This window comes from Ovis aries, chromosome 22, assembly GCF_016772045.2.
Source record: "Ovis aries strain OAR_USU_Benz2616 breed Rambouillet chromosome 22, ARS-UI_Ramb_v3.0, whole genome shotgun sequence".
Taxonomy (NCBI): Eukaryota; Metazoa; Chordata; class Mammalia; order Artiodactyla; family Bovidae; genus Ovis; species Ovis aries.
In genome coordinates this window covers 23,823,250-23,838,357 of record NC_056075.1, presented here as the reverse complement: position 1 = coordinate 23,838,357, position 15,108 = coordinate 23,823,250, and the positions used below count along the sequence as shown (strand labels likewise).

Sequence of the window (15,108 nt, the reverse complement as noted above, 5' to 3'; positions counted from 1 at the left end):
GGGCCTCTCTTCTGTAGCGGTGAAATCAGCATTTCCTTATTGGTATGAAATCTGAAATCCCTTTTGGAAGGGATGCTGGTGAAGGAGACGCAGTGGAATGAAGCCCTAGAGTGCCTCGCACAAGACAATCACCAGGTTGCTATGAGCCACTGCTACTGTTTCCATGCTACCTGGCTCAGAAGAATATGCAAGGGCTCTGGAGTGATACAGGCCTGGGTTTAAATGTCTGACATAGCACATGGCTGGTGGCCTGTGGGTGAGCCACTTTCCTCCAGTCCCAGATCACTCACCTAGAGATCAGGGCTAATAATACCTGCTTTGCGATATTGTTGAAGGGATCAGAGGTAGAGTGCAAAGCCCCTGGCACCTAGATACTTGATAACTTCTGTTATTAGCATTTGCTCAGGTTGAGTTTGTCAAAGTCAGGTCCACCTGCACCCAGGCAACCAACTGTTTGAACCTAGGACTTTGCATCAGTCATGATAAGCACCTGGGACAGAATTGCTGAATGACCTCACTGACTAAAGACCAGGAAGGAGAAGCTTCAAGTGGAGATTAGAGACAAAAGAAGAGAAAGATGGATAAACAGTGGGAAAAGAAAGAGGAGAAGGGGCAAGAAAGTGACTCCTTTGACCTTGCTTGAAATATCATAGGAGTTGGGAGAGAAAGTACAAGAGGTGCTGGGAACCAGCTAAAAACAGAACCCCTGGGGCCACTGCCCAGCCCAAGTATGTCTCCTCTCCCATCCCCTCCATTCCTGGGGTCAGGAGCAGCTGCAAGCCGCCAGCAAGCTCCAAAATAACCATCCCATCAGCGTGCCCGTCTGCGCGAGGCCCTGAAATAGATGAAACCCGAGCTAGAGGAGCGGGTCAGGGCACCCTCTACAGAGGGGACAACAAAGGTCCTGGTGGAAGGAGTCCACATCAAGTCAGGGGTCAGGGAAGGGACCAGGGTCCCTAAGCCAAGGGAGAACACCATGGCCCCACCTCAGCCCAGGACTGCACCCTGGGGCACCGACGGCCAGCCTGCAACCTCCATCAGTGGGATGACCGCATGTCTGTAGCAACAGGTTATTTAATCCGGGCCTGGGACATGCGGCTGCCTACTTGAGAGTTGTTTATGATGGGGGAGAGGTGGCACAGGGCCACAGGAGAAGCTGCAAACCTGGCTCCCCTCTCGTGGCCCCTTTTTCAAGAAAGAACTTGTCCATCTTCAGCTCCTGCCTCATCTGGCACCTGGTGCTGGCTTGGCAGATCCCCTGGGCCAGGGCAGAAAGAGCCAGGCCCTGCAAAGGGCAAGGAGGCCTGGGCTTCCCCTCTTCAGGAAGGCACCCGGCATACCTACCCATTGAGCCCTGTGTGCCCAGCCCTGGACAGGGGTTAAGGAGAGACAGCCAGGACCCAGGCCCTGTGGAGCCAGAGCCCTTGGGAGACTTGAAGCTTGGAGTCATGAAAATTCTCAGTATATCAGGTTAGACAAGACCTTAGAGGAGAATAAGGAAATCTGTTTATCTCTGCCAAGTTCTCACCTAGCCTTGGCTAGAATGCCCCTGGGGACAAGAAGCTCATCACTTCTCAAGGCCATCTATTCCCTATCTTTGGACACTTGTGACTGTTAGGAAAAAACTCATTTCATAGATGCAAGTGTCCCATACCCACTCCCTGGGGCCCCCTCTAAGCCTTCTCTTCTTTAGAATAAATCTCCCTGTTAGGATAATGCTGCCCAACTGAGGCTAAGAACTTCTGTTTCAGGGTGAGTCAGAGATGGCATCTCAGAAGAAACAAGATTTGACCCAGGCCCTGAAGGACAAGAGCATTTGGACTGACAGAAGCAAGAGGCACTCGGGTGGGAAAACTGCATTAGCAAATGCCTGGGGAGAAAAGTCTGAGCGAAACCAGTGAGGAGAATGGAAGGCAAAGGAGCGGGAGGTGCCAGGCGGAGGGCACTCGGGCAGCTCCTGCCGAGATCTACACGCTGCCAGTCAGTGTGGGGTAACTGGGGCCTGGGTGCTACAGCAGAGGCTCCTTTGAAGCAGGGCCAGCCATCAGTCCAAGTCCTGTTTGTTTAGATTCTCACATCCGCAGCACTGGATAATCTTTAACCACGGGTCAGCCTGCAGCCGCCCAGCCTGCTGGCGGACCTCTGCCGGCCCCTGTTTGGAAGGAGCACCAACCCATTAACTGTGTCCATAAACATCCTCCTGCTGGTTCGCAGCTGGCACGGGGCAGGGGAAGGAGCCGGGAGGGTGGCTGCATGGCTGGGATGGGCAAAGGGTTCCTCCACCCTTCTGGGAAGTGCCCTGAGACCCATACCACCTCCACCCTCCCCATATAAACCTACACCACCTCCACCCTCTCCATATAAACCCAACCATGGGAAAGCTGGGAAAAACAAACACACCTCTGAGACTCATGGAGCAAAGGGCAGAATGTTCCAGAAGCCTTCAGAGTCATAGATTCTTAGATTTATAGACTCTTCAAGCCACGGGATCTGAGATGGATAGATCCCCAGAATCATCTGGTCTGGTGGGTCTCAAACTTTTATTTTTCCCCCAAGCAATAGAATCGTTCGTCCAAAGGAACAGAAAACTCTGGTTGATGTCTAGGAGGTGACCACGGAGTCCGACCACTCAGCCACTGCAGAGATGCCTCTGTGGAACCCCAGTGCTCCAAGGAACCCAGCTGGAGAACCACAGGCCTTATCCCAAGAAATAATTTAGATCGCATGGTTTGACTTTTATCCAGACACAGGCACTTGCCCGCCTCTCAATGAGAGGACAGGTCGGGGATTGTCTACTTTGGTGGTGTTTTTAAATTAGATATTCCTTTTTAACCTAAAAACAACAGCCCTTCCCATTTGTATAAACACTTTTACATGTCCAGAAGCCTCACAGACTATCTGTGAGGTAAATGGTGCCTGTACAATTATGTCCAAACAACAGAAGAGGCAGGTGAGGTACAGAGATGCCCAAAGCCAGCGAGCAGCCAAGTGGAGTCTTAATTCAGTCGGGTCTCCTGTTTCTCAAATGAGGGCTTCATCCCCAGTTCATCCCCAAGACCCCAGCTCCTCCCCTCCTGGGGCCACCAGGCCTCTCCGAGTTCCCCAGAACTGTATCTTGGGCCAAAGAGGCACTAGATGGGAACACATGAAACTGCCATTTCTGGACATTAAAAACAGCCTACTAGTGGCAATTATATATGCTTGCACTTTACGTAGGTTCATTCTGATAGAAAACTAGAGCACACTGTGAACGACGGGATCAAACCAGGCCTTCAAAAGACTTCAGGAACCACAAGGCAGGCAGACCCACCCTCACCACTAAACAGGACGCTGGGTACCCACCACCCCTCTTGGTCTCTGCCAGGGCCCTTGGTGGCCTATCTGTGTCCAACACACGTGGCTGATCCCTGATGCCTTGAGCTCTTGTAAGCTCTATTCTGGAAGACATAGGGGGCTCAAATCCCCACCCTCGGGGGGCATCTAGACATAACAGGGAGACCAGAGAGACTCCTGTTTACAGAACCTGGGGAGTAATATAGCCCACACTTCTGAGCTCAAGTGCCAGCTCTACTGAGCAGTGTGGCCATGGACAAGTTGTCAGACCTGAGCCTCAGTTTCTTTACCTGCAAAATAGGCACAATAATAACTTTCTTTAAAATGTGATCAAAGAAGGTCTCTACTGTATTCTTAAGTGAGTGAAGTTGCTCAGTCGTGTCCAATTCTTTGCGACCCCATGGACTGTAGCCTATCAGGCTCCTCTGTCCATGGGATTTTCCAGGCAAGAGTGCTGGAGTGGATTGCCATTTCCTTCTCCAACTGTATTCTTAAAGAGCAGGACAAATACATGATACAGAACCCCTGTTATGGAGTAGACCTCCACTTGCTTCAGGAAGAGGAAGAGTCATGAAGCACAGAGCAGGTCAGGGGAGGCTTCCTAGTGGAGGGGAGGGTTTGGTACGGGGCCTTTAATTGGCAGAATTTGAGGTGAGTAAAAAGCACTGGAAGAGTCTGAAGCAGAAGGAACAGCAAGATTTCTTTTTTTTTTTTTTAACTAAGAAGAAACAAAAACCATCAAAGGGAAAGACACCACGATCAGCATCCTCATCTCTCCATCCCGAGGGCTTGGCTTGGGCCCTTTAAGCTAATATTTGCCTTTCAGCCCCTGGCAGCCACAGCTGAAGGTAAATATTAGTTTAGCCTGGGAAGCGGAAGCCCCAGATGGCAGTGTGGTCCTCAACTGGCCGGGATGCCTCACGCTCTGTACCACAAGCTGGGCACAGCCAGGATAAGGACCCGACCTCTGGCCTTATCTATAGAGAGGCATAGGCCTCTCACTGCTGGGCAGCCAGGCTGGCCCACCGCCCCAGAAACTGGCACAGCAGCAGCCTGGCCCCCAGAAAGCGACCCTGAGAGGTTCCAAACATCCTTCTCTTCAGTAGGCAGATGGGGTCTTTTTCCAAGACCTGAAATGACATCATGAGTCTTTGGGAGTCCCCCCATGCCCATGGCCTCTTAACAGCCTCCTGGGCTCAGCCACACACATCGTGAGTGGGCAGCAAGTCTCACACTGACCTTGGGCCCAGATCACCTGGAAAGTCTGAATTCTGGGCCCAGCCTGGCTTCTGCCTAGTTGGGACAATTAGGGTAGGCCGCTTCCCATCTCTGGGCCACATTTCCTCTTACTGAAAAACTTGACAGTAAGAACTGCTGGAAACTCAACTCTCTTGCTGAGTCTCCCCTGTGATACACACACATACCTGCACCTGTGCACACCCACTCTCCTCCATAAGCCATCCACAACCTCCCACTTAACCCCCTTCCCTGAAGGATCTGCTTCCCAACTGACTGCCAGTTCCCCATCTCTGTGCCCATGCACACCACTCGTCTGGCCTACAATGTTCCTCCTCAACAGGTCCATTCTTCCCACCTCCTCTGGTTCCTGACTTAAAACTCACCTCCTACAGGAAGTCCTTCTGGATTGCTCCCCAGCTGCACCCCCATAGTTTTATTCTTCAGCCACACTTTTATGCAATATTGGATTTAGGTCACTTCAGAGCAGTCATATGGTATGTCCCCCAGTATAAAAACTCTTTCAGGTGAGGGGCTGGGTTTCCAGTTCTAGTGTCTCCTCTGATCACTGCAGAGCACCTAGGCTGCAGTGGGCACAGAGGGGTATGCAGGAGCACCCTATAAGTGGAATCCTGGCCCACCAGCTTTTGGCCAGGACCCACAGCTACTCTTCCTGAGTCAACATTTCTGAGAGGCGCAGGGAGACCTTGAAAACTGGGATAGGAACTTATCTCTCCAAGTATTAATCACTCCATAAAACTTGTGTTTATTTAGTTGCTGGCAGGTCCTTCTTCCAGGAGGTAGAAAGCTGTTATTCTTGGAGATACCAGCCAGGGCTTGGGCCAGGGAACCCGGAGGGAAGGGGGTGATCTGTTGTGAACTCCAGCGTAACAGGGAGCCTGGAAGACCTGAAGCAGCTCTGCCGGGGCCATGGCCTGGGCAGCAGGGAGCCCAGGTGATGTTTAGGGCTGCAGTGGCAGGGATAGGCCCCCACTTGGAGGTGTCAACCAGGGAAAGACAACCAGCCCTTGCCACCACCCTTTTGGGGAAGACAGCCAATCTGCCCATGGCCTGACTTGCGGGCCTACTATGTGCCCCGGACCCCAGGATATCTCTAGTCTGAGGAGCAGACACTGGCCAGGCGGGGTTCAAAGGGCTTTGCCTCAGGTTCCAGACAGGTGGGGGCAGGGAGATAGGCCTGGCAGGTAATCTCCAAAGATGAGACACTGATCTAGGGGACCAAGATGAGACACGGGAAAGACAGGCCTGTCCTCAGAGCCACCAAGACAGAGAGTGACTTCTTCAGAGGAGAAACTCAGGGGAGAAGTGAGACAAGGGGAAGCAGAGGAGCAGGGGGATCTAGGTGGAGGGAGGAGGCCCAGAGAGACGCGGGTGCAGTGACGTGGCAGAGAGGAGGCAGGGGGAGATGCGCAGATGGGAGCAGAGGGAAGAGGGGAGGGAGGGAAGTAACCCTGAGACCACACGGGGCAGTGGGCATGTCCCGGGCGCAGGGGTGTGGGATGCAGGCACAGAGCAGCAGGCCCACCTCCGAAGATAACCTGGATGGGCCTGTCTCTCTCTCTTTTATTTTTTAACAGAAAAATCAATTTAGGAAGAACAAAATGAGGACATATTTTAATCTGCTAATTCATTTTAGGGGCCATAATCAGTGTTTAAAAATGCCCAGGGATTATGGTGATTTACAGCTGTGACGGGAATCAGCTAGGGCTTTGGCCTTACAGGGTGTACAGAAAGCAGCCTGACTGGAAATTCAAATGCAACTGAAATTACTGCGTGAAAACCTATTTATAGTCAAAGAGGCCAGGTCAGTGCCTGGGCTCTGCCCTGGGTGCGGCCCTTCAAGATCACTCTTCAGGCCTCTCCCTCAGCCCTGCAGATTAGGAAGACTCATCTCACCTGGTGTGTCCGTTTTGTCCTCATCCTTGCAAAGGTGTAGGCCCAGCCTAAGCCTCCTCCACCAAGAAGCCCTCCTGGACTCCATCTGTCCTCACTAATTTCATCCTCCGTTGACTTCCTGCTGAAACCCGCCAGTGGGTAATGTGAAATGTACCACTTTGGGCACCAGAATACCCAGTTCAAGTCTCCGCTCTGCCACATCCCTACACAGGCAAGCCAGGCCTTCCATAGCCCTCAATTTTCTCCCTGCCAAATGGGGATAATAACCACTCCCTCCAGGCCCAGGGGCTGAAAGGGTGAATAAGATAACTGGAAGGAACCGTCTCAGCAGATGGACGAGATCCTGTGACCACAGCATCCAGCAATTTACCGCCCTCGCTTGGGCTCTGCCTGGATCATGTCTTGAGTTGTGTTTGCTTTGTCTCCCAGTGAGCCTGGGGCTGTCTGTGAGCAGGGCTGGGTCTCCCTCAGCCACCCCTCAACTCTTTCCTTCATCTAACAAGTTACCATCTATCCCCCACTTTCCCCTCCTCACTCTGCAGATATCCTCAGCATGCTCCACACACCAGGCCCAAGATTCCACTCCGGAGAGGAACCCGGTGGGTAAGGCATGGATCCCTCCCTCTCACAGAAGGGTTTTTACGCATTTGTTTTTACTTTCATCATCTTTCCCGCTGCACCCCCCACTATCTTTTTTACTCAAATAAAACTGACTAAAAAAGAAAAGCTTCACAGCTTCTAGGCTCTGAAGTCCAAAAGGACAAAAAGAAAAACATTTTCCCACCACCTCCATGGCAGCTTTCTCTGCAAGCAGAGAGACGAGGAAGGGAGGGGAGGTGACAAGAGCAAGTGTTGGCTGAGCATCGACTTGGTACCCAGGACTAGGCTGGACACATTACTCACAGCCTCTTTAATTGGGTTTCATCTTCCTACTGACCCATTGTACAGATGGGAAAGCTGAGGTTCATCCAGGCTTCTCCTGGAGACACAGCCAGTTTGCCAATGGGTTGGCCTGTGCCCAGTCTATGCACACAGGCACACGCACACATGTCTGTCGGCATGCACTCAAGTCCCATGGGAGTCCAATGACCTGGATTCTCAGTCCTCGGCCACCAACTTGCTGTGAGACTCAAGGAAGTCTAAGACTCGGAGGCCCCTTCCAGCCCTGGCATTTGTGGGTCTGCATGTGCCCTTGCCAGGAAGCCTGGTACCTTAGCAACCCCAGGATAGCTTCCAGTGCTCCTCCTGGACCACCCACGGGATGCCTGCCCTCTCACTGCCCTGAAGCCTTAGTCACACTGGGGGCCCAGGAGCAGCCAGAAGACTCTTGGCCCCCCAAGTGCCTCCTGCTCTCCCCCACTACCCCTTCCACCCCCATCTGTGCAAAAGGCACTAAGGTGGGGTTGGACCTCCTGGAAGGCTGCAGAGCCCAGGGCCCGGGGCTCACTCGGGACAGAGCGCTGTTTCTACAGCTCACCTGCAGCACTTCCTAGGGATGAAGACAACCTCCCTGACTCACCTCCATGGGCCCAGCAATGGGGTCGGCCTCCCAGGGTTGTTACCAGAATGGTGCTAACAAAGTGCCTGGCACACACACAGTAAGTACTCTGTAAACTGTAGTAGTTATGATGATTAACATTAATTACTTCTTGGATTGGGGGGGGGGGTCTTCAAGGCTGCCATATATGATTATGAAGCTCAAAGGCACAACCTGTGGGGCCACAGAGGGCAGAAACCTCACCAAGCTCCAACGGCCCCCGCTGCGGGCCAGAAGGCAGGGATGCTCTGCAGTTCACACCAAGGCTCCCGCTTGGCCCCAGGACTGGCCCCTGTGTGGGGGGCAGCCCCAAGCCTGACGGAACCAGTCAGACCACAGCCCCTGGAGATGTGCCCTGCGTCTGAGGGGCCGGACGGAGAGGGCACTCACCCAGCAGCTGGACGCCTCGAGTGAGGCCGTAGACGTCCACCAGGGCCCAGAGCGGGTCGGCCGTGCGGACCCCGCTGAAGAAGAGCATGGCTGCCGAGTCGTTGATGCGGTAGAAGACACGGCCCTTCTTGTCCACCCAGAAGGCGATGATGTTCCCCTCATTGGCAAACTCCTCAGGCAGCGCCTTGGCCCAGAAGCCGCTCTGGGACACCAGGTCGGGGCAGGCATACTTGGGCAGCGAGTCAGGGTGGATGCGGGACGGGTCCTTGCTCGTGAAGCCCAGCCGCAGTGCCCCGCTCCAGCAGCACTGCTTCTTGGTGATCTGGGTGGCAGGAGTATGGCCTCAGACAGACCCCCAGCCCAGCCTCCCCTCCCCGGCCATCAGCGAGCCCAAGGGGAAGGGACTGTACCCTTCTCTGCAGACCACCCCCAGGCAGACTCCCATGGGACGTAACTCTGCCCAGCTCACCCACAACTGGGGCTCCTCTCCTTCCCCCAGGAGCCCTCACCTCCCCCCACCAACTACCCTCATCCTTCTCCCATCACCTCCCCATGGCCACTCCCCTTTCTACTTCCTTCTCTGTCACGCAGGGAAGGTTGAGAAAAGAGTAAGGAGAGAGAGGAGGGATTAGGAAGAGCTGAAGTGGCAGCAGAGAGGAAAGAGAAGGGCCAAGGAGGGTGATGGCCAGAAGCAGGAGTGGGGAAGCCCAGAGGCTGCAGGCAATGCAACCGCAGGAGCAGGGAGAGAGGCCCCACCTTCAGCCTGACTTGCTCATAGATGAGGACCGGGCGGTTACTGAAGGTGATGGCATTGCAGAAGCTGGCCTGCCTCTTGACGGCCTTGTGGCTGAGGTCCATGAGGATCTGGGAGCCCTTGGTGTGGGGGTGGAAGAGCAGCGGCGTGGCCGGGAGCCCCCCGCCGGGCAGCACCGGCGGGCAGTGCTTCTGCTTGTGGTGGCATCTGTGAGAGGTGGCAGGGAAGGGGCCCCCAGTGGAGTCTGCAAAGGAACGAGCCATAGCGTTAGAGAATCTGATAGTCCGAGAGCTGGACCAAGGTCCCCTAGGGAAGGGCAGAGGGCTGGGGGATAAGAGAAATCACCACTGCCCAGGACTTCCACCACCACTGCCCCTCACCACCACCGCCCCTCACCACCACCGCCACCTCTTGCCACTATCCTTCTCCTGATACCACCCATTGCAATTCCCACTCCACCACCTACCACCATGTTTTACCCACCACCATCTATGCCCACCCTTCACCTGTCACCTCTCACCACCACCATCTACTCCAACCCTCCACCCACCTCCCACCATCATCTCCCACCATTTACTCCCACCCTTCACCGATCACCTCCCACCACCATCATCTACCCTCATGTGTCACCCACAACCACAAGTTAACATCTGCTGCTCCTCATTAGTATTTATGACCATTTATTTTCCAACCTCCACCAGGTGGTAAGCAGTCATTTGCAACCAACATCTACCACCATTCATTGTCATTCACTACCAATGCCATTTATTTTATTCAACAAATATTCATTATGTATCTGCTGAATGCCAAGCCCTGTCCTAGGCACTGAAGATAAGGCATGAAACATAACATGGATTCTGTCCTCAAGATGCCAACAGTCCAAGGAGGGAGATAAGACGTGGACAGAAACTGAAATACAAATGGCAGACAGTGAGAAGCACAAAAAGATGTACAGATAAGTCACTTCCCAGGAAGACTTCTTGGAGGAGGGGAGAAGGAGGAGAAGGCGCTGGAGCTGAACCAACAAAGCTGGGCTACAGTCAACACGTGACCATGGGGCTGCCACTGGAAACCAGGAAGGGGGGTGGGTGGGGCAGCCTCTGCAGGACCATGCCCGTCTCTTCCCTCCTTCAGGGCCACCCCCCCAACCCAGGCTGCCTTCCTGCTTCACACCGCCCACGCCCACAACACCGTGGGCATAGGCAGGCCTCTTTACCCAGGCTTCCAAGGAACTCGGAGCCGCCTCAAGCACCCCTGGCCTGTGCTTCCTTCCATTAACAGAGCTGGGTTTGGAAGGTACCATACAAACATGTGAGGCTGGCACCCAGGAGACAGGGCAAAGAGAGGAAAGAACACGGGATGTGGTGCCAGGTAGCTTGTGTCCATCACTAACTGGCCATGTGACCCTGGGGAAGTCACTTTTCCTCTCTGGCACAATACCATGTGTAAGGTCGTGTCTGACTCTGTGTGACCCCATGGACTGCAGCCCTCCAGGTTCCTCTGTCCATGGGATTCTCCAGGCAAGAGTACTGGAGTGGGTTGCCATTTCCTCCTCCAGGGGATCTTCCTGACCCAGGGACTGAACCCATGTCTCCCGCATCTCCTGCATCACAGGTGGATTCTTTACCCGCTGAGCCATTGGGGGAGCTCCTCTGCCACAATAAGTGGCCTCCACTCTGTGGCTCTGAGACATGTGTCAGCAGCCCTGGCAGCTGGGGGCTCAGGCAGGAGGGCCATTTCTTCCCCAAATCTGTGTCTCATCCATCAGGAAGGACAGCTCCCGCCCATCCGGCCATCTTGAGAAGGGGCACAGGGGATGTGGAAGATGGGGGTGACATAATGTGACCAAGGCCTTCCGGGATGTTTCAAAATCGGTCCCTCCAAGGCAGGAATAATACAGAAAGTTTGGTTATCTGAGAAGCCTTGCCCTCCCTAAAGGGAAAGGAGGGGTTTCCAGGAAGGGGATGGAATGAGGGAGGAGAAAAGGAGGGAAGAGTCCCAGGAGGCGGAAAGGCCCAGACTTTGGTCCAGTGTTTGCACTGGTTTGCATCACTTTGCATCTTTGCTTCCTCCTTCCCAGAGGGCCTCAAACACCAGGATCCACTGTCCAGAGCCAGCCAGATACCCTGAGCATCAATGTCCTGGCTTCTATGGTGTAGCTTCCTGCATGCCAGGCCCACGAGGTGGGCACCTTACAAGGCGGGGCTCACCTTGCTGTAAGGAATCCAGAATGGTGCTCAAGGGCTTAGAAAGCCACCAAGTGGTGAAAGCTGGAATTGCTCAGAGGAGACCCTGCCGGTCTGAGAGGGCCCCCAGAAAAGCTGAGTGACCCTTTAAGAGTGTAGAGCAGGGTAGGTTATTCCATAGAAAGGGACAATTGAGGTGAGAGCAAAGGGTGGCACTGGATATAGTTGCCCCATCTAGAAGAGGTACCCCCTGGGCTCAATCCAGCCTCAGACACAGCTTGACTCTTGCTTTCAAAAAAACTGCTGGTGAAAAGTAACATCACACACTGTTCAGGACTGTATACATAGGCAGAAATGAAAACATAAAAAAAGAAATACCTGCTGGGTGAATGGTAACAAATGTATTACATCTATAAACAGAATACTACTCAGCAGTGAAAAAAGAATGAACTACTGATAGGAGCCTCAACATGGATGAATTACAAAATCATCACACTGAGTGAAGCCAGGTTTTTTTTCAAATTTGGATATACTCCATGGAGCAATGGCAGGGCCTCCACTCCTCCCACCCTCCCCCACAGGGTACTAAGTCTTCAAAACACAAACTAAGCCAGCGTGACAACAAGCAAATTGGTGGGGGCATGCGGATGGGGGTGGAGGGGGAAACACCAAGGGATGCTAGGGAATACTTGGGGTGACAGTGACAGGCGTGTTCACCTCTTGTTGTGGTAACGGTTCCAGGGGTGTGTGCATGTATCAAAACCTACCTAGTCATATACTTTAATCCCCTGTGGTCTAGTGTGTATCAACTAGGTTTCAATAGAGCACTTTTTAAAGATGCTGAGCCCAGCAGCTGCTGAGAATCTCTTCTATGAAGTCCCCACTACAGCCTCCACTCAGAATCCATGGACGAACGGCAGGGCCTCAACCTCCTTCAAGACACTCACCATGTATCCTAGTTGGGATCCTGGGGCCCTGGGTAAAGATCTAGGAAACACTGGTTCAGAGAAAAGACAATGACAACACCCAGGGACTGGACACCCAGGCCCTTGAAAGGGCCATTCCCAGGGCCTCTCATCCACAGGGAGGGCAGTGGGTGGGCGAGGGCAGCCCAGGGTCAGCCTCCCTGCCTGACAGCTGAGCAGATGGAAAACGGGGAGACCCTGGTCCCTGGGGGCACAGTGTGCATCCAGACGTGTGACCTCAAAAAAGCACACACACATCTGTGAGCACATGAGGGCAACCCAGACCCTAGGAGACATAGGAAGGAGAGAGACTCTTCTCTGTCCTTACACACACATTTACATATGCAGCGTGAGCATACAGACATACTCGTGTACACACGGATGTGCGAGACAGTACACGCGTCTACTGCACACGGGCCGTCGATCTAATAATAACAGCAGTCATTCATCAAGTGCTAACACGTGCTAGGCTCTGAACTGCGAGTTTCACACAAACTTAACTGGTTTCACCCTCACAGCAAACTGATGAGGTAGGAGAGACAGTACAAGCCCATTTTCCTGATGAGGAATCAGCCTCTGAGGGGTTGGGCAGTTTGCTCAAGGTCATACAGCCAGAAGGATGGGGCTCTCGGAGACAAACTCAGACAATCTGACTGCAGGGCCCAGGTCTTACTACTCGGCGTTTATAGCCAAGAAAGCAAGGGTTTGAACACATTTTTTTTTTAATGCGCTTTAAAATATGGTCACAACTGATGAAACCTAAAAAAATATTCACCTGGGTCAAACCAAAAATCATCTCATGTGGCATACAGAGAGACACCTGGCCTCTTCCACAGGACACGTGTGTGCCGCCAGAACACAGAGATGCAAACGGTTTCCAAACATGGCCCTCATCCGTCACTGCTAGGATGCAAAATGGAGCAGCCAGTGTGGAAGATGGCTTGGCAGTTCCTTTTAAGTTAAACGCCAGTCATACGACCGACCAACCACACTCACAGGCACTTACCCAAGAGAAATGGAACATCTGCACAGTGACCGGTACACAAATGTACCACAGCCTTATTCATAATAACCCCATGCTGGCAATAGCTTAAATCCCTCCGACCGGTGAATGGATAAATCAAACCTGGTACGCCCACACAATCAATACAGCTCTGCCATAAAAAGGAACAGCACTATGATACAACAAGCAGGAACAAAGGGATTCCCTGGAGAAGGAAATGGCAACCCACTCCAGCATTCCTGCCTGGAGGATTCCATGGACAGAGGAGCCTGGCGGGCTGCAGTCCAAGGGGTCCCAAAGAGTGAGACGTGGCTGAGGAACCCATACTTTCAGTTTCACAGCTTTGACACCAAGGGCCAGAGGGGCAGCTGAGGGCAGGGCTTCTCCCCAGTGCATTTCGACATATAGTATGACCCCTTAAAACCCCCATTCCGTGGATGAGCTGCCAATCAGACTGGTTAATCAACTTGCTTGAGGTCACACAGCAATAAAGTGGCAGAGCTGGGACTGAACCCCGATCTCCCAATGTCATGTTGGGGTCCTCTGCCCTGCTCAGTGGCTGACACTAGAGATCATTTTCCCCATGAGCCCAGGATGGCAGGCACAGTGGGGAAAGGCTGTGTGGAGGAAATGTTGGTCAGGTCCAGTCGGGGGAGCAGCCACAGCAAAAGGTGTGAAGACGCCAGGAGGCCTATGAGCTGCACAACTGCCCCCCCAGGGACCCGTGGCCCTGGGTGGAGACCCAGTCTTGCCGTCTGCTCCCAGGCAGGCTCCCCTTCACGGCAGGTTTACAAGCTTCTGGGGAGTCATAGCCGGAGCACCCCCTCAGGCGAAGCTGGTGCTGACGCAGTGGAGACTCTCCCCGCCCCAGCCCAGCCCATTCCTCCTGGGCATTTATGAGCTGCCAGAAACAAGCCTGGCCAGCCCTCTGGGTGACCCTCGGCCAGCTCCAGACCACAGTCCTGCCTCTCGGTGGGGTCCAAGGCGGGGATGCCCAGACCCAGTGTAGCCTCTGGAGTGACCGCCCCACTGCCCCTGCCCACACCCTGCCCCAGGACCATCCTGGCAGAGCCTTGGGTACTGAGGCTGCACTGAGCTGGGCTGCCAAGGAGAAACCGGGAGGAGATATTGAGTGCCTGCTCGATACTTATGACAATAAGCAACCTCTGTGTGGCTTAACAGGCAGTGTCTTCATGACACTCCCAACGGCAGTGAAGCTACTCACCCAGGTCGCCCAGCCGGAGTGAAGAGCCCAAATCCGAACCCAGGCCTGCTGCCTCCAAGCCCAACTCTGAGACCTCATTTTTCTCATCTGTAAAATGGTGACCACAGCAGACCTCCATGGCATTCTTACAAGAATTAAAGTGATGCTATATTTACCAGCAATCCCACTCCAGGGCATATATCCAGAGCAAACCGTAGTTCGAAAAGATACATGTACCCCAATGCTCATTACAGCACTTTGTACAATATCCAAGACACGGACATGACCTAAATGTCCACCAGCAGAGGAGTGGGTAAAGATGTGGCACACACATACAGTGGGATACTACTCAGCCATCAAAAGGAAGGGGATAATGCCGTCTGCAGCAATATGGACGGACCTAGAGACTGTCACACTGAGTGAGGGAGGTCAGACAGAGACACGCAAACAACATGCAACATCACTTACATGTGGAGTCCAATTTTTAAAATTATACTAATGAACTTACCCAAAAATTAATCTGCAAAAAATTCATTACCAAGAAAAAAAAATGAATTTACAAAACACAAACAGATTCACAGAC

General features: G+C 53.2%; 1 protein-coding gene across 4 annotated transcripts in view; it reads right to left on the bottom strand.

Annotated features, from left to right (window-relative positions):
• The window catches only part of NEURL1 (neuralized E3 ubiquitin protein ligase 1), a 74,336-nt gene that overhangs the window by 9,631 nt on the left and 49,597 nt on the right, over positions 1-15,108 (bottom strand). For all 4 annotated transcript variants that reach the window (XM_042238537.2, XM_042238538.1, XM_012102873.3 and 1 more), the window contains exons 2-3: positions 9,170-9,411; positions 8,414-8,735 (exon numbers count right to left, since the gene is read on the bottom strand). In XM_042238537.2, the coding sequence (XP_042094471.1) occupies positions 8,414-8,735; positions 9,170-9,411 (564 nt within the window). The remainder of the gene's footprint in view (positions 1-8,413; positions 8,736-9,169; positions 9,412-15,108) is intronic.